The 14,748-nt window shown below is 40.9% G+C and overlaps 1 protein-coding gene across 1 annotated transcript in view; it reads right to left on the bottom strand.

Annotated features, from left to right (window-relative positions):
• cep104 (centrosomal protein 104) overlaps positions 1–14,748 on the bottom strand; it is a 283,987-nt gene that overhangs the window by 175,577 nt on the left and 93,662 nt on the right. The window contains exon 10 of the mRNA XM_070860716.1: positions 9,037–9,213. Coding sequence (XP_070716817.1) covers positions 9,037–9,213 — 177 coding nt within the window. The remainder of the gene's footprint in view (positions 1–9,036; positions 9,214–14,748) is intronic.

Genomic DNA, 14,748 nt, shown 5'->3' with positions numbered 1-14,748 from the left:
TGCTTTCCATTTAATCTTTTGTCACACTTCAGGCCAATTGATTGAGGGCTGAGTGCCAGCTGTATCTCTCCTTGTTCACTTGATATGGTGGCATATGTAAACTAAAAATAGATTAATCCAAAATAATTGCATAAACATACGAATAAAGAACCTATTTGTCATGAGAATGGAAGGTGATAGGAAGTCCCATTTTCCAAGAAAATTACCAAAAGACAGACCAAATTCAGATTTTAATTTTTACAAATTTTAGCCTCTTTTAATTTAACACTTTCTCCCTCCTCGCCCCCAACCAAAAGCACTTTTGATTAAAAGCACTCTTCAGTCTTCTGAAGAAATTACAAAGATTGTCAACCAGACTACTTGACATATAATTTCTATTACCTATTTTTCTTTTTTTTAAATAAATATAAAGGAGTCTTGATCAGTTCAGGGTTTTGGTAGGCTATTTATTAGGTTCTTGCCTTATGTCATGCACGTAAGAGCGAGAGGAAAAGAGCAAACAAAAACACACTATCTACGACAATAGATTAAAGAACCTTTGGTGCTTTAGAATGCAGCCTCGAAAGCAGAATTTCATCCCAAACTCATCATTAAATTGAATAAATGTACAGTAAATATTATTTAAAATGTCTTGTTAATCTCCTCACCCAGAAAAATAGACTTAAATCAACCATTTTGTAAAGGGTTTATTCGGCTACAACCGACAAGAAGTTCATGCAGCCGTGCCAAAAATGAGGAATATGATCATCCATATTGGATAGAAAATAATGAATTACGACCTTTTTAAAAAATACACAATCCTTTGTTAACATTAGCTGGGGCAAAGGAGGGGTTGGTTATTAAGTATATAACTTATATTTCCTAAAAAAGCTCATTTCAAAAGACCAGCTTTTTTTCTCTGAAAGGTGATACTAGAGTTTTCGGATCCTTACCTTGCATCAGCATTTTGTAGTGTAGATGAGAATGCCACTGGCTCTGACTGCACACCCAACAGTAATAAATATTGGCTGGGTCAGAAATGAAGGAAGGCTGTTTTATTTTGCCTAGTTGTGGGTCCTTTTATTATTCTGCACCTCTTACATCAGGACTGACAGTATTGGCAGTGCAATGAAACAAAATATTCAGAGATAGATTTTAGTCACAGAAGAGTTGCATGCTGCTCACGAGAAGCCAGTTGGCCACCCTTGCAACAGAGCATGACCACTCTTTGCCCTCATTAGTAAATCGAACATCTAAATAACTACAGCTTTGATTAAACTATTGTGGTGACTATATATATATATATATATATATATATATATATAATATAATATACACACACACACACACACAGTTGTGTTACAATTCAGTTTAGCTCCCAATAGTCTTCGTACATGCTCAAAGCTAATGAGTCATACAGATCAGGAAGATTGAAGTTGGATTCCCTGCGTTACTTGATTTATGTCAGAAAGTGATGGAGACAATACAGATAGCTTCAGTGTTCCTGGACTAAGGAGGAGTAAAATAAAACAAACAGCAAGAGTTCTTGGACCTGTAAAGTGCATTTATGGATAAAGTTGCGCTCGCCAACACCCACCGTCCAGGCACATATAAAGAATGACAACTTGAGTAAGGTACCAGCAGGCTGCACTGCTTATCATGAATCACTGACTGGAGATGAGTGTTATGAAAAATAGAAAGGAATTAATAGTGATGAGTAGGACAATGTGGTGCTATGGAGAGGTGGGATGTAAATTTAATCGTCAGAGAAAGCAAACGAGAGCGCGCGATACACACACACTTACTCATTAAGGGTTGATATATAATGCTCTGCAATAGGAACTCTGATTAATTCTCCCCACCCTAGCATGGAATGCAGAGGTCAGACATAGTTGCTGTGGCTGAAATCAGTTTACAGCAAGGGGATAAAATCTGGGACCGAAACGTGGAATAGTGCCACACATATCATGTATTTGCCTAGAGCCTGTGAGCAGGGAGGGGCGAGTGGGGGAAAGAGAAGAAATTTATCCCTAATTTTATTTATGCGGCCTCATGATGTTGGGGAGGGCATCAAACAGGAAATTAGGGGTGCATGCAATAAAGGTGCAGCAGTTATCATGGGTGACTTTAATATGCATATAGATTGGACTAACCAAACTGGAAGCAATACGTTGGAGGAGCATTTCCTGGAGTGCAGAAGGGATGGTTTTCTAGACCAATGTGTGGAGGAACCAACTAGGGGGGAGGCCATCTTAGACTGGGTGTTGTGTAATGAGAGAGGATTAATTAGCAATCTCGTTGTGCAAGGCCCCTTGGGGAAGAATGACCATAATATGGTGGAATTCTACATTAGGATGGAGAATGAAACAGTTAATTCAGAGACCATGGTACAGAACTTAAAGAAGGGTGACTTTGAAGGTATGAGGCGTGAATTGGCTAGGATAGATTGGCGAACGATACTTAAGGGGTTGACAGTGGATGGGCAATAGCAGACATTTAGAGACCGCATGGATGAACTACAACAATTGTACATTCCTGTCTGGCGTAAAAATAAAAAAGGGAAGGTGGCTCAACCGTGGCTATCAAGGGAAATCAGGGATTGTATTAAAGCCAAGGAAGTGGCATACAAATTGGCCAGAAATAGCAGCGAACCCGGGGACTGGGAGAAATTTAGAACTCAGCAGAGGAGGACAAAGGGTTTGATTAGGGCAGAGAAAATAGAATACAAGAGGAAGCTTGCAGGGAACATTAAGACAGACTGCAAAAGCTTCTACAGATATGTAAAGAGAAAAAGGTTAGTAAAGACAACCGTAGGTCCCCTGCAGTCAGAATCAGGGGAAGTCATAACGGGGAACAAAGAAATGGCAGACCAATTGAACAAGTACTTTGGTTCGGTATTCACTGAGGAGGACACAAACAACCTTCCAGATATAAAAGGCGTCAGAGGGTCTAGTAAGAAGGAGGAACTGAGGGAAATCCTTATTAGTCGGGAAATTGTGTTGGGGAAATTGATGGGATTGAAGGCCGATAAATCCCCAGGGCCTGATGGACTGCATCCCAGAGTACTTAAGGAGGTGGCCTTGGAAATAGCGGATGCATTGACAGTGATTTTCCAACATTCCATAGACTCTGGATCAGTTCCTATCGAGTGGAGGATAGCCAATGTAACCCCATTTTTTTTAAAAAGGAGGGAGAGAAAACAGGGACATCAGCCTGACATCAGTAGTGGGTAAAATGATGGAATCAATTATTAAGGATGTCATAGCAGCGCATTTGGAAAGAGATGACATGATAAGTCCAAGTCAGCATGGATTTGTGAAAGGGAAATCATGCTCGACAAATCTTCTGGAATTTTTTGAGGATGTTTCCAGTAAAGTGGACAAGGGAGAACCAGTTGATGTGGTGTATTTGGACTTTCAGAAGGCTTTTGACAAGGTCCCACACAAGAGATTAATGTGCAAAGTTAAAGCACATGGGATTGGGGGGTAGTGTGCTGGCGTGGATTGAGAACTGGTTGTCAGGCAGGAAGCAAAGAGCAGGAGTAAATGGATACTTTTTAGAATGGCAGGCAGTGACTAGTGGGGTACCGCAAGGTTCTGTGCTGGGGCCCCAGCTGTTTACATTGTACATTAATGATTTAGACGAGGGGATTAAATGTAGTATCTCAAAATTTGCGGATGACACGAAGTTGGGTGGCAATGTGAGCTGCGAGGAGGATGCTATGAGGCTGCAGAGTGACTTGAATAGGTTAGGTGAGTGGGCAAATGCATGGCAGATGAAGTATAATGTGGATAAATGTGAGGTTATCCACTTTGGTGATAAAAACAGAGAGGCAGACTATTATCTGAATGGTGACAGATTAGGAAAAGAGGAGGTGCAACCATGGGTGTCATGGTACATCAGTCATTGAAGGTTGGCATGCAGGTACAGCAGACGGTTAAGAAAGCAAATGGCATGTTGGCCTTTATAGCGAGAGGATTTGAGTACAGGGGCAGGGAGATGTTACTACAGTTGTACAGGGCATTGGTGAGGCCACACCTGGAGTATTGGGTACAGTTTTGGTCTCCCAACTTGAGGAAGGACATTCTTGCTATTGAGGGAGTGCAGCAAAGATTCACCAGACTCATTCCCGGGATGGCGGGACTGACATATCAAGAAAGACTGGATCAACTGGGCTTGTATTCACTGGAGTTCAGAAGAATGAGAGGGGATCTCATATAAACGTTTAAAATTCTGACGGGGGTTACAGGTTAGATGCAGGAAGAATGTTCCCAATGTTAGGGAAGTCCAGAACCAGGGGTCACAGTCTAAGGATAAGGGGTAAGCCATTTAGGACCGAGATGAGGAGAAACTTCTTCACCCAGAGTGGTGAACCTGTGGAATTCTCTACCACAGAAAGTTGTTGAGGCCAATTCACTAAATATATTCAAACAAGAGTTCGATGTAGTCCTTACTGCTAGTGGGATCAAGGGGTATGGCGAGAAAGCAGGAATGGGGTACTGAAGTTGCATGTTCAGCCATGAACTCACTGAATGGCGGTGCAGGCTCAAAGGGCCGAATGGCCTACTCCTGCACCTATTTTCTATGTTTCTATGAATAATGTGAAGTGAAAGCATGATGGGAAAGGGGGCTGTAGCTTAACTGAGTGGCGGAGGGTTACAAGCTATCACTTAATTGTCCATGTTGCAGGTGTTCTGAAACAGTTTAACCATCAAAGAACCCACAAAATAAATTGGTTACTGTTCCAGGTAACAATGCAGTTCAAACTTTTCAGTCATGAGGAAGACCTTGGGTCCTTTAACATGTGGCTTTTCCTCCATTAGCTGCATTCCATCGTGCAAATTCCAGCTCCCATATCCTGATAGCATCGTAGGTCCAAACATTTGTGGCCCGGAGATAGGGCAGCTAGAAACAAACATTCCCAGTCCTGTGCATTTGCTCTGTGGGTTACCGTAAAAAAGCAGAGCCCAGTAATTCTATGGAGACTGGCATCCTAGTAGGAATGCAAAAGCAGAATAATGCAAGGACCGCAATCTCCCCAAAATGGATACAGTGCTAACGGTGAAGATTAAAGCTAGCTTATATCCCAGCAATAGTTAGGATTCTTTCACATTCATGAAAGAGGAACGTGGTATCCTATATGCATTTGCTTAGCTTCTACCTAATTATTCCCTGTAATCTAAGTTTACGAGCAACATGTCAGAAAACAAGCTTCTGTATACTCTTACAGAAATGTTTTATCAAGTAAATTTACAATATATTCCAAACATATAGCTTGGAATCTTTTTATTGCTGAAATCATGATTTATTGAACTAATTATTAGATTGATGCTTTTAAAAAGCATAGTTTGTTTTATTAATGTTATACCCTGAGGATACTAAGATAATTTGAAAGTTCGAATGTATACAGCATTTATTTCCCATTTATAGTCTTCCAGTGCAGATGAATCTTGGAAAATTCATGTACTTCCAAAGGGACTAGCAATGGCCTCAGGTCTGAGAGAATTCAGTTTGCAGCCAGTCCACTGGATTTTTAGTGTCCTTTGTAAAGCGCCATAGGAAACTACTGGTGTACCATTTTATAAATTGCAGCGTAACTGACAGAAGCCCAATAAAACATTTTTTTTACCATCTGCATTTTAAACGTAAACATAGAACAACTTTTATTGTGTTATTTTGCGATATCGAGTTCCTGTGCCTTAAGCCTGGCTAGTAAACAATCCATACTGGTGCACTGAACTGATATCCGCTGTTTAAGCCAGTATCACCAGAACTGTAGTTTCGCACAAGATTAAACAGAGCAGCTGTTTATATATACCATCTTCAAAATTATTCTCACATGAAACGTTTTCAAATGAGTGTTGTTGACGGCAGACAAACAATTCTTCTACCATCAATAGTACTCCCAAATCTATGGGGCATGACATCCAGTGTTCTGAAGCATTGAAGACCAGACACTCACTGGTCTTACGATCTGCATTCGATTAACTGCTCCCTATTCTGGCTCACTAAACTTTTGGAACTGGTTCTGGCTTCTGTACGCTAATGTCATGAACCAGTTACATACCCGCCCTGCGTGTTCCTACCCAGCTCACGCTCACTTCCAAACTGTTTTAGCAGCTGCTGGACATTTAGGGATCTTCTTTAAAAATGTAAAAGTCTGCATTTGTACATCATAACACTAATACATCGCTGTGTTGGTGCTTGCACAGAAAAACTTGCATTTGTCTTATGAATTGGCCTACAGGATGAACAGGCACAAAGGACCTTGCTTGAAAATGGAACATTCAAAAATTCCAAAGGAAATCAAATCCATTTTCATGCTTGCAGACAAGTAACTAGAAGACAACGCACAACTTATTCTAAGAGGTATTGTTCTACACTTGTTTGTTCTGAGAGACAGGTCTAGTTTCATGACATGACTACTGTGTAATTAAACTGAAAGCAACTTCCTGATCATTGGATAGACCTTCTTGGCTATACACTGCTGATTTGGTGTGCTATTATTCTTGCCAAATAGTTGAAGCTAAATGGGTTAAGAATCAGACAAGTTCTAAACAACAATCTTTAATTAGATGTAAAAAAGTTTTAAAAATGCAGGTTTGGGATGATGTATACACAGCCCATCTCGCTACATGTCGAGATTACAAATTTGTACTTCACAATTATCACTTGTGCTTTTTTGGATGTCGGGTGGGGCGGCAGAAGTCAGCCAAGAGCCCATCTCTTAGGATGTCAGTTGTATCTCGGTTCCAGTGTAATGTAACTGTAGTTGCAAGGAGTATCATCTCAAAAGGTGGTTTCTCCCTGTGCTGTCAATGATTAATTTAAATGGGCGCTGCCAGCAACGTTGGATGTATATCTTTTTCATTGTCATCTGTGAGCTCACTCAGCCAGCCTGTAAATGTAATTTTCACACTGTTGGCTTGAAGGGCCCTTCCCAACTAACGGTGTGTGTGTGTGGGAGGGGGAGGAGGGAGGGGGGAGGGAGGAGGAGGATGAGGGGCAGAAAAATGCAAAGAATACAAGAATTGCAATTATTTGATTTATTGCAGTTGATTAATAAATAGCTTGCTAACACTCATTATCCAGGCGCTCTCACTGGCATGAGGTATCAGAGGATGCCAGACACTTGTGCAACCATATTCCAGCAAGGAGAGCAGAGAGGAAATTTAAAAAGTGCATTAAAAAAAAAACACAAATTCCAAGAGGAGTTCCCTCCATTAAACTATTTTCCTTCTATAAATTTGCCTTTAGGAAATATACAGGTAAACAAGCACATACATTAACTAATTTTTAACCCCAAAATGCTTATAATATTTTCTCACCCTCCCAGTGCTCATTACCATGATGCAGAAGTACATGAGAATGTTTTTGTGTGCTGTTTCTGATGATCCTTATAACTATCACGAACGCAGTTACAAGGCTGCTGCAGAAATTGTTGTGTCCACTCAAGTATTTCTTTAAAATACAAATATAAAAATAATTGATTTGCATAAATTGTTTTCAGTATTTAACAAAAGGCCTGACATATGATGATCTTAAAACTTTTATATAGTTAAATACATGAATAGATGTTTTGGATTTAGAATTTGCTCCAAATCCGCAGTCAAAAAACTGTAGTCAACGATTGTGGATCAGCCTGGAGGCACGTTACTAGTGGTGCTCCCCAGAGATTCGTATTAGGCCCACTACTATTGTGTCTATATTAATGACACTGATCTTCCAAAATTCCCTAGATTCGAGAACGGTCCCAACAGACTGGAAGGTAGCAAATGTTACCCCACTGTGCAAGAAAGGAGGGAAACAGAAAACGGGGAACTACAGGCCAGTCAGCCTGACATCAATCGTCAGGAAAATGCTGGAATCCATTATTAAGGAAGTGCTAACAAGGCACTTAAAAAATCATATGATTAGGCAGAGTCAACATGGTTTTATGAAAGAGTATTCATGTTTAACAAATTTAGAGTTTTTTTTGAGGATGTAACTAGCAGGGTAGATAAAGGGGAACCAGTGGATTTCCAAAAGGCATTCGATAAGGTGCCACGCAAAAGGTTGCTACAGAAGCTAGGGACTCATGGGATTGGGGTAATATATTAGCATGGATGGAGGATTGGTTAACAGACAGAAAACAGTCGGGATAAATGGGCTATTTTCTGGGTAGCAGATTGTAACTAGTAGGGTGCCATAAGGATCAGTGCTTTTGCATCAACTATTTACAATCTATATTAATGACTTAGAAGAAGGGATTAAGTGCAATGTCTCCAGGTTTGCCGACAGTACAAAGCTAGGTGGGAAAGTAATCTGTGAGAAGGAGCCGAAGAGCCTGCAAAGGGATAAAGACAGGATAAGTGAGCGGGCAATAAGGTGGCAGATCGAGTATAATAATAGGGAATGTGAGGTTATTCACTTTGGTAGACAGAACAGACAAACAGAATTTGTTTTAAACTGTGAGAAACTATTAAATGTTGGTGTTCAGAGAGATGTGTATCCTCACAGGAAACACAGAAAGTTGCTTGTTGTACCTGCATGCTAATTAGGAAGGCAAATGGCATGTTGGCCTTTATTGCAAAGAAGTTGGAGTACAAAATCAGAACACACTCAAGCAGGTCTGTCAGGATTTGTGGAGAGAACAGGCAAGGGTAACATTTCAGGTGTAGATGCTTCATAAGCTGAACGGTGCAGAACTAAAATTAACTTGGCAGAGTGCAAATTCGCGGCTGCGTTTCCTACATTACAATAGTGACTAAAGTTCAAAAGATACTTCATTGGCTGTAAAGTGCTTTGGGACTTCCTGAGGTCATGAAAGGGGCTATAGAAATGCAAATATCTTTCTTTCTCTCCACAGTTGCATGTGTCTAGCATTTTGTTTTAATATTGCTAATAGGATACCCAAAGTTTTAAAAAAAATAACCACAATTGCCATATACATTTTTACAATGGTAATAAGTATATCTTGCTGAAAATATGTTGTCTGATAGATCAAGATACTAAAAAACTTTACCAGCTTCACAGCAATGATAACTCGCTCTCTAGGATTAGCCTAACTTCACTCACCTTCATGACATTGTCTATGGTGAAGCCGCTGTTATCTGTACCCAACTCCTTTAGCAAGCGCTCCACCAACTCAATTTGATTCATTACCAGGCGGACTGGAACTTGTGGCTTCAGAGGCTGCATTAACTGGGGTGGGATAATGTGAAGAGGTCGTACTTCTTTAAGCAGTGCCAATTCCTGTGAAGGAATAAGATAAGTTTTTTTTTTTAATACTGGTGCTTCCATTTCACTTCTGTTCAGTTTAAATTGTGATACTTAGAAGCGGTCATATTAAAGACAACGGGCATGGTCCCATTTACAGCATAATTGGACATTTTCATAACTTAATTTCAAATGAGTTTCAACTTTATTGTGCCAGCTATGTGCCTCCAACAAGGCTGTAGGAGCTGGTCAGGTTTACTTGTCTAAGCACTATCTTACTGCAGGTGTCAATGAGTTAACACTTGCTGAGTCAGATGCAATTAAACTAACACTACTAGATTATTTACAGCCATCAATTTTAGTAATGCAACTGCAAGGTTTCCTTAGTTGTATAATCAGTAATAGCACAACCTTGTGTAGCACTAAACAAACCAGAAGTCTCCATATTTGAATCCCAATCTGTCCTCCGTCAAATGATTCGAGTTGGAGCAGAACTCGTGATGCCATAATTGCCTTTGGTATCCCTGGACTAGGGAGGGGAATATTACCCAGGGTCTACTTGGGTTTGCCTACATTACAAGTGACTAAACTTCAAAAGTACTTAATTGGCTATAAAGTACGTTGGTATGTTCGGATGCTGTGAAAGGTGCTCTATAAATTATTCTTTTGGGTTGGAAAGGATGTACAAGGCAGGTCAGAGTAAGGTAGATTGTGAAGCCCTCCATGGTCAAACGCCTGCCACACTCAATGTCTCACATGAATAACCAACTGGGTGAGATGCCAGATAGCTGTCTCTTCAGGCAAGGAGGGCAGAAAATTGAAGTAGTAAAAACAAAAAGAAATGCAACTGCAAATTTGCGGAATTGACAACATATCAACCTTGGATACATTTTTTTTCCCCAAGTTTGAGTTTTCTTAAATAGCTTAAGACTAGCTTGAGATTAGCATGAGCAGTAAATAAAATTTCAAATATGATAAAGAATCAATAACAAAGGAGGGAAGTGGATGCCAGCTCACTATAATGGGATCATTAATCTTTGAAGGAATGCTTAATGCAGCAAGCTCTGCAGGTTGCCATCCATCTTTGGGCAAAGGGCATGTGAATGGAACACAACATGCCAGAGTTTTACATGTAAAGCTCTGAGGTTTCTACTGCTTTATGTTATATAATGTGATGTGAAAAGTTTGGTTACACAGGTCAATAGCTTAAGAAAATACCATTGCGTTTGGCAGTTAGAAGTCACTGGCTCAAAATTTACAGCGCTCACCGCTGACCTCGAAGAAAGCTGCCCACAAAGATATCTCTGGCATGAATTTCAGCTCTCTCGCGGGGCGTTAATTTCATGCTGGCGTCAAATCGAGGGAGATCTCCAGCGTCCAGCAAGTGATGCCATCAAACTGACAAAGCAGCCAATCGCACCAAAGAATTCTCAGGTAGAAAACCAGGAAGTAAAATGCACCGATTTTCTTTCACTTAATTAATCATTTTAGAGAGCAAAATAAAGACTGGGCTATACACATGGGATTAAGGTAGAAGCTGAAATATATCAAACTTAAAAAAAAATGTAAATCAAAAAAAATTCAACATTTAAAAACCATGGAATTTTTTTAATTTGACATTCCACAAAGTTTTTTCAGGGCCAGAACAATTGTTCGGCAGTAATTATGAATCAGTACACCATTAAATACCCAGTTGCATCTCATTCAACAAGGCTCAACATTTTTGGGTTTTGAGCAATTGGGTAAAAACTTAAGTTCTCATCAGTTTCGTGATTTCTTGAGGATTGCCAGCTCTGGGGAGTTCAATAGCACACCCTATGGAGAAACACAGAATCACCGATAGCAACTTCTGAATTTCCGTGTTTATCTGCTCATGCGCCAGCTCCAGATGATTAATGATAGCGAACGCTGACAGTCTTGCCATCATTACCACAGCAAAATCCAGGCCAACCTATTAAATGAATAAATGGCACTACCATCAATAAGACTGGAAATTAGAAAAATGCAGAACACAAAACAAAAGATACCAAACATACCAGACTGAAGAGCATATAAATCTAACAGAAATCCCAACATACAGGAAAGTTTATTTCCAACAAATTGGTAAACCCAGTGGATCAACTGACAAAGGGAATCCGGATTTTTGCTAAAACTCAGATCAGTGACCACAAGAAAGATTTCTGCAATTTAAAGAGAATTTGCACATGTGTAGATACTGAAATAACTGCATTTTGACAATGAAAATCACTATATAAAAAGAATCATGGTGTGTAATATAGATTCTGAAAAGACAAAGAATATCATTCAAATATTTTGTTTTTGAAAGCAATATTTCAATTTTGTGATTTGTAATGGAATTATAAATGAAGCCTTTCGGCACAGAAAATATTAGAGAAGTTATGTTCAACTTGTATCAAACATTGGTTAGACCACAGTTGGAGTGCTGCGTACAATTCTGGTTGCCACATTATAAAAAAGGATAGAGGGGCACTGGAGAGGGTGCAAAAAAGATTTACAAGGATGAGACCAGAAATGCGAGGGTATACCCATCAGGAAAGGATGAACAAGCTACTTCTCTTTTCTTTTGAAAAGAAAAGGCTGAGGGGTGACCTAATAGAGGTCTTTAAAATTATGAAAAGCTTTGATAGCGTAGACATAGAGGGATGGCGACCGGGTTTTCGCTGCGATTTGACCCTCCGCAGCAAAAACCCGGTCACAAAGCACGGGCGGGATCCTCGGCTCGTCGTTTGTGGCGGCGATGGGACGTACCGCTGGGGAGAGGAGCGCCAACGTGCAACGCCGCGATTGCGTTATCATCGGACTTTTGGCTCTCTCCCGAACCATACGCCACGCCCAGAATACAGTCAGTGCAACCCTGCCAGCAGCGGTAAGTATGAAAACCTGTTTAAAAAAAAAGGTAATTTAAAGTTATTAATTATTTAATGTTTTTTTTTTCAGCGATTCGATAGACAAGTGTCTTGTAAATGTTTTTTGGAATTTTTTTCCCCCAAGTCCTCTCTCTCAGCGCTTCCGGCGAAAATTTGGTAAAACTCTTGTTTGTGCACCGCAAATCCTCATGCAATGCCCCCTTACCAAACCCGAAAGATCGGCCGAAAAACGGTAGCGTTGCAAAAAAGATAAGTTTCACATATCGCTACCGTTTGCTGAAAAAACCCGAAAGCTGAAAATCCGGCCCAGAGAGTGTGTTTCCATTTGTGGGAAAGAGCAAAACTAGAGGCCATCGATAAAAGATAGTTGCCAGGAAATCAAATAAGGAATTCAGAAATACCCAGTGATAATGTGGAACTCGCTACCACAGGGAGTAGCGGAAGCGAATAATATAGATGCATTTACGGGGAGGTTAGATAAGCATATGAGGGAGAAGGGAATAGAGGGTTATGTTGATAGATTTAGATGAGGAAAAAGACGGGAGGAGGCTCAAGTGGAGCATAAACACCGACTTGGACTGGTTGGGCTAAATGGCCCATTTCTGTGCCGATATCCGATGTCATTTCCAAAAATATCTCCTCTGCTGCTGGGCCACTCCATGATCACCGACAACAAGACATCTGGAGCAGCTCCAGTGAAATCAATGAGGAGTTGTGACTGTGCTGATGAGCAGCTGTATATCCTATGTAACCATTTTGGGTCACAAACAGCCACCACTGGAATACCAGCTGATGGGTCCTCCTCTTTATGACCCCCCACTCTACCCCCATCCCTGCTCCAACATCAGCATGGAGGTGGAAACAGCATGGAGTATGTCACTCTCTTGATAAGAGGTCTGCAGTAAATGACATACACCCATCCATAACATAGAAACATAGAAAATAGGTGCAGAAGTAGGCCATTCGGCCCTTCTAGCCTGCACCGCCATTCAATGAGTTCATGGCTGAACATTCAACTTCAGTACCCCATTCCTGCTTTCTTGCCATACCCCTTGATCCCCCTAGTAGTGAGGACCTCATCTAACTCCTTTTTGAATATATTTAGTGAATTGGCCTCAACAACTTTCTGTGGTAGAGAATTCCACAGGTTCACCACTCTCTGGGTGAAGAAGTTCCTCCGCATCTCGGTCCTAAATGGCTTATCCCTTATCCTTAGACTGTGACCTCTGGTTCTGGACTTCCCCAACTTTGGGAACATTCTTCCTGCATCTAACCTGTCTAACCCCTTCAGAATTTTAAACGTTTCTATGAGGTCCCCTCTCATTCTTCTGAACTCCAGTGAATACAAGCCCAGTTGATCCAGTCTTTCTTGATAGGTCAGTCCCGCCATCCCGGGAATCAGTCTGGTGAACCTTCACTGCACTCCCTCAATAGCAAGAATGTCCTTCCTCAGGTTAGGAGACCAAAACTGTGCACAATACTCCAGGTGTGGCCTCACCAATGCCCTGTACAACTGTAGCAACACCTCCCTGCCCCTGTACTCAAATCCCCTTGCTATGAAGGCCAACATGCCATTTGCTTTCTTAACCGCCTGCTGCACCTGCATGCCAACCTTCAATGACTGATGTACCATGACACCCAGGTCTCTTTGCACCTCCCCTTTTCCTAATCTGTCACCATTCAGATAATAGTCTGTCTCTCTGTTTTTACCACCAAAGTGGATAACCTCACATTTATCCACATTATACTTCATCTGCCATGCATTTGCCCACTCACCTAACCTATCCAAGTCACTCTGCAGCCTCACACTGCCACCCAACTTAGTGTCATCCGCAAATTTGGAGATACTACATTTAATCCCCTCATCTAAATCATTAATGTACAGTGTACACAGCTGGGGCCCCAGCACAGAACCTTGCGGTACCCCACTAGTCACTGCCTGCCATTCTGAAAAGTACCCATTTACTCCTACTCTTTGATTCCGGTTTGCCACTTAAATTAAATCTAACGGATGCAGAAAAACAAAAGATTAAAATTAAACTCCTTCCAGTCTTCCCCCTCCCCCACATCATTCGCAGTAAGAATTAATTTGTCATCCAAGGAAGACTACTGTGACTCATGAACACGCTCAATGTAATGTAAATACAGACATAACACATGTTGAAAGCACACTTGATTCGCTTTCTGACCTAACTCTACCAGTCATTTAAGCACATCTGGATCAGGCATGGGGACAATTAATCCCAAGTTAGCCGATTCAAACTCTTACCAATTAGAGGGTAAAGTCAATTTGGAATTCAATTACTGGGCCGCTCACAATTTAAACTTTTTCCTACATGACTGTATTGGGTAGAAAATGAAGGTGGAAAATGTAAAGTAAAGAAAGTCAGTCTCGGAAAGACATTTCACTATTCTGACGTAATGATCAGCACGGCTGCATAACGAGTACAGCCCTCAAGTTGCACAACCAGCCAGTAAAATCAAACCAGACTGTTGGTTTTATTGCAAAGCTTGATCTGAATGCAGACATTAAATCAGTTGCCAATGACTTCAGAATGAATCTCCGAGGAACGCAGTTTAACAGTAAATAGATGGAATGATTGTTCCCTTGTAAACTCATCTGTGAAATGCAGGGGAGCTTGAAAACGTTGATGTAGTCATTCAGTGCTCCATGTTGCCAGCA

The sequence above is a fragment of the Pristiophorus japonicus genome, chromosome 18, assembly GCF_044704955.1.
Source record: "Pristiophorus japonicus isolate sPriJap1 chromosome 18, sPriJap1.hap1, whole genome shotgun sequence".
Lineage (NCBI taxonomy): Eukaryota > Metazoa > Chordata > Chondrichthyes > Pristiophoridae > Pristiophorus > Pristiophorus japonicus.
This window is presented reverse-complemented; position numbering and strand designations above follow the sequence as displayed.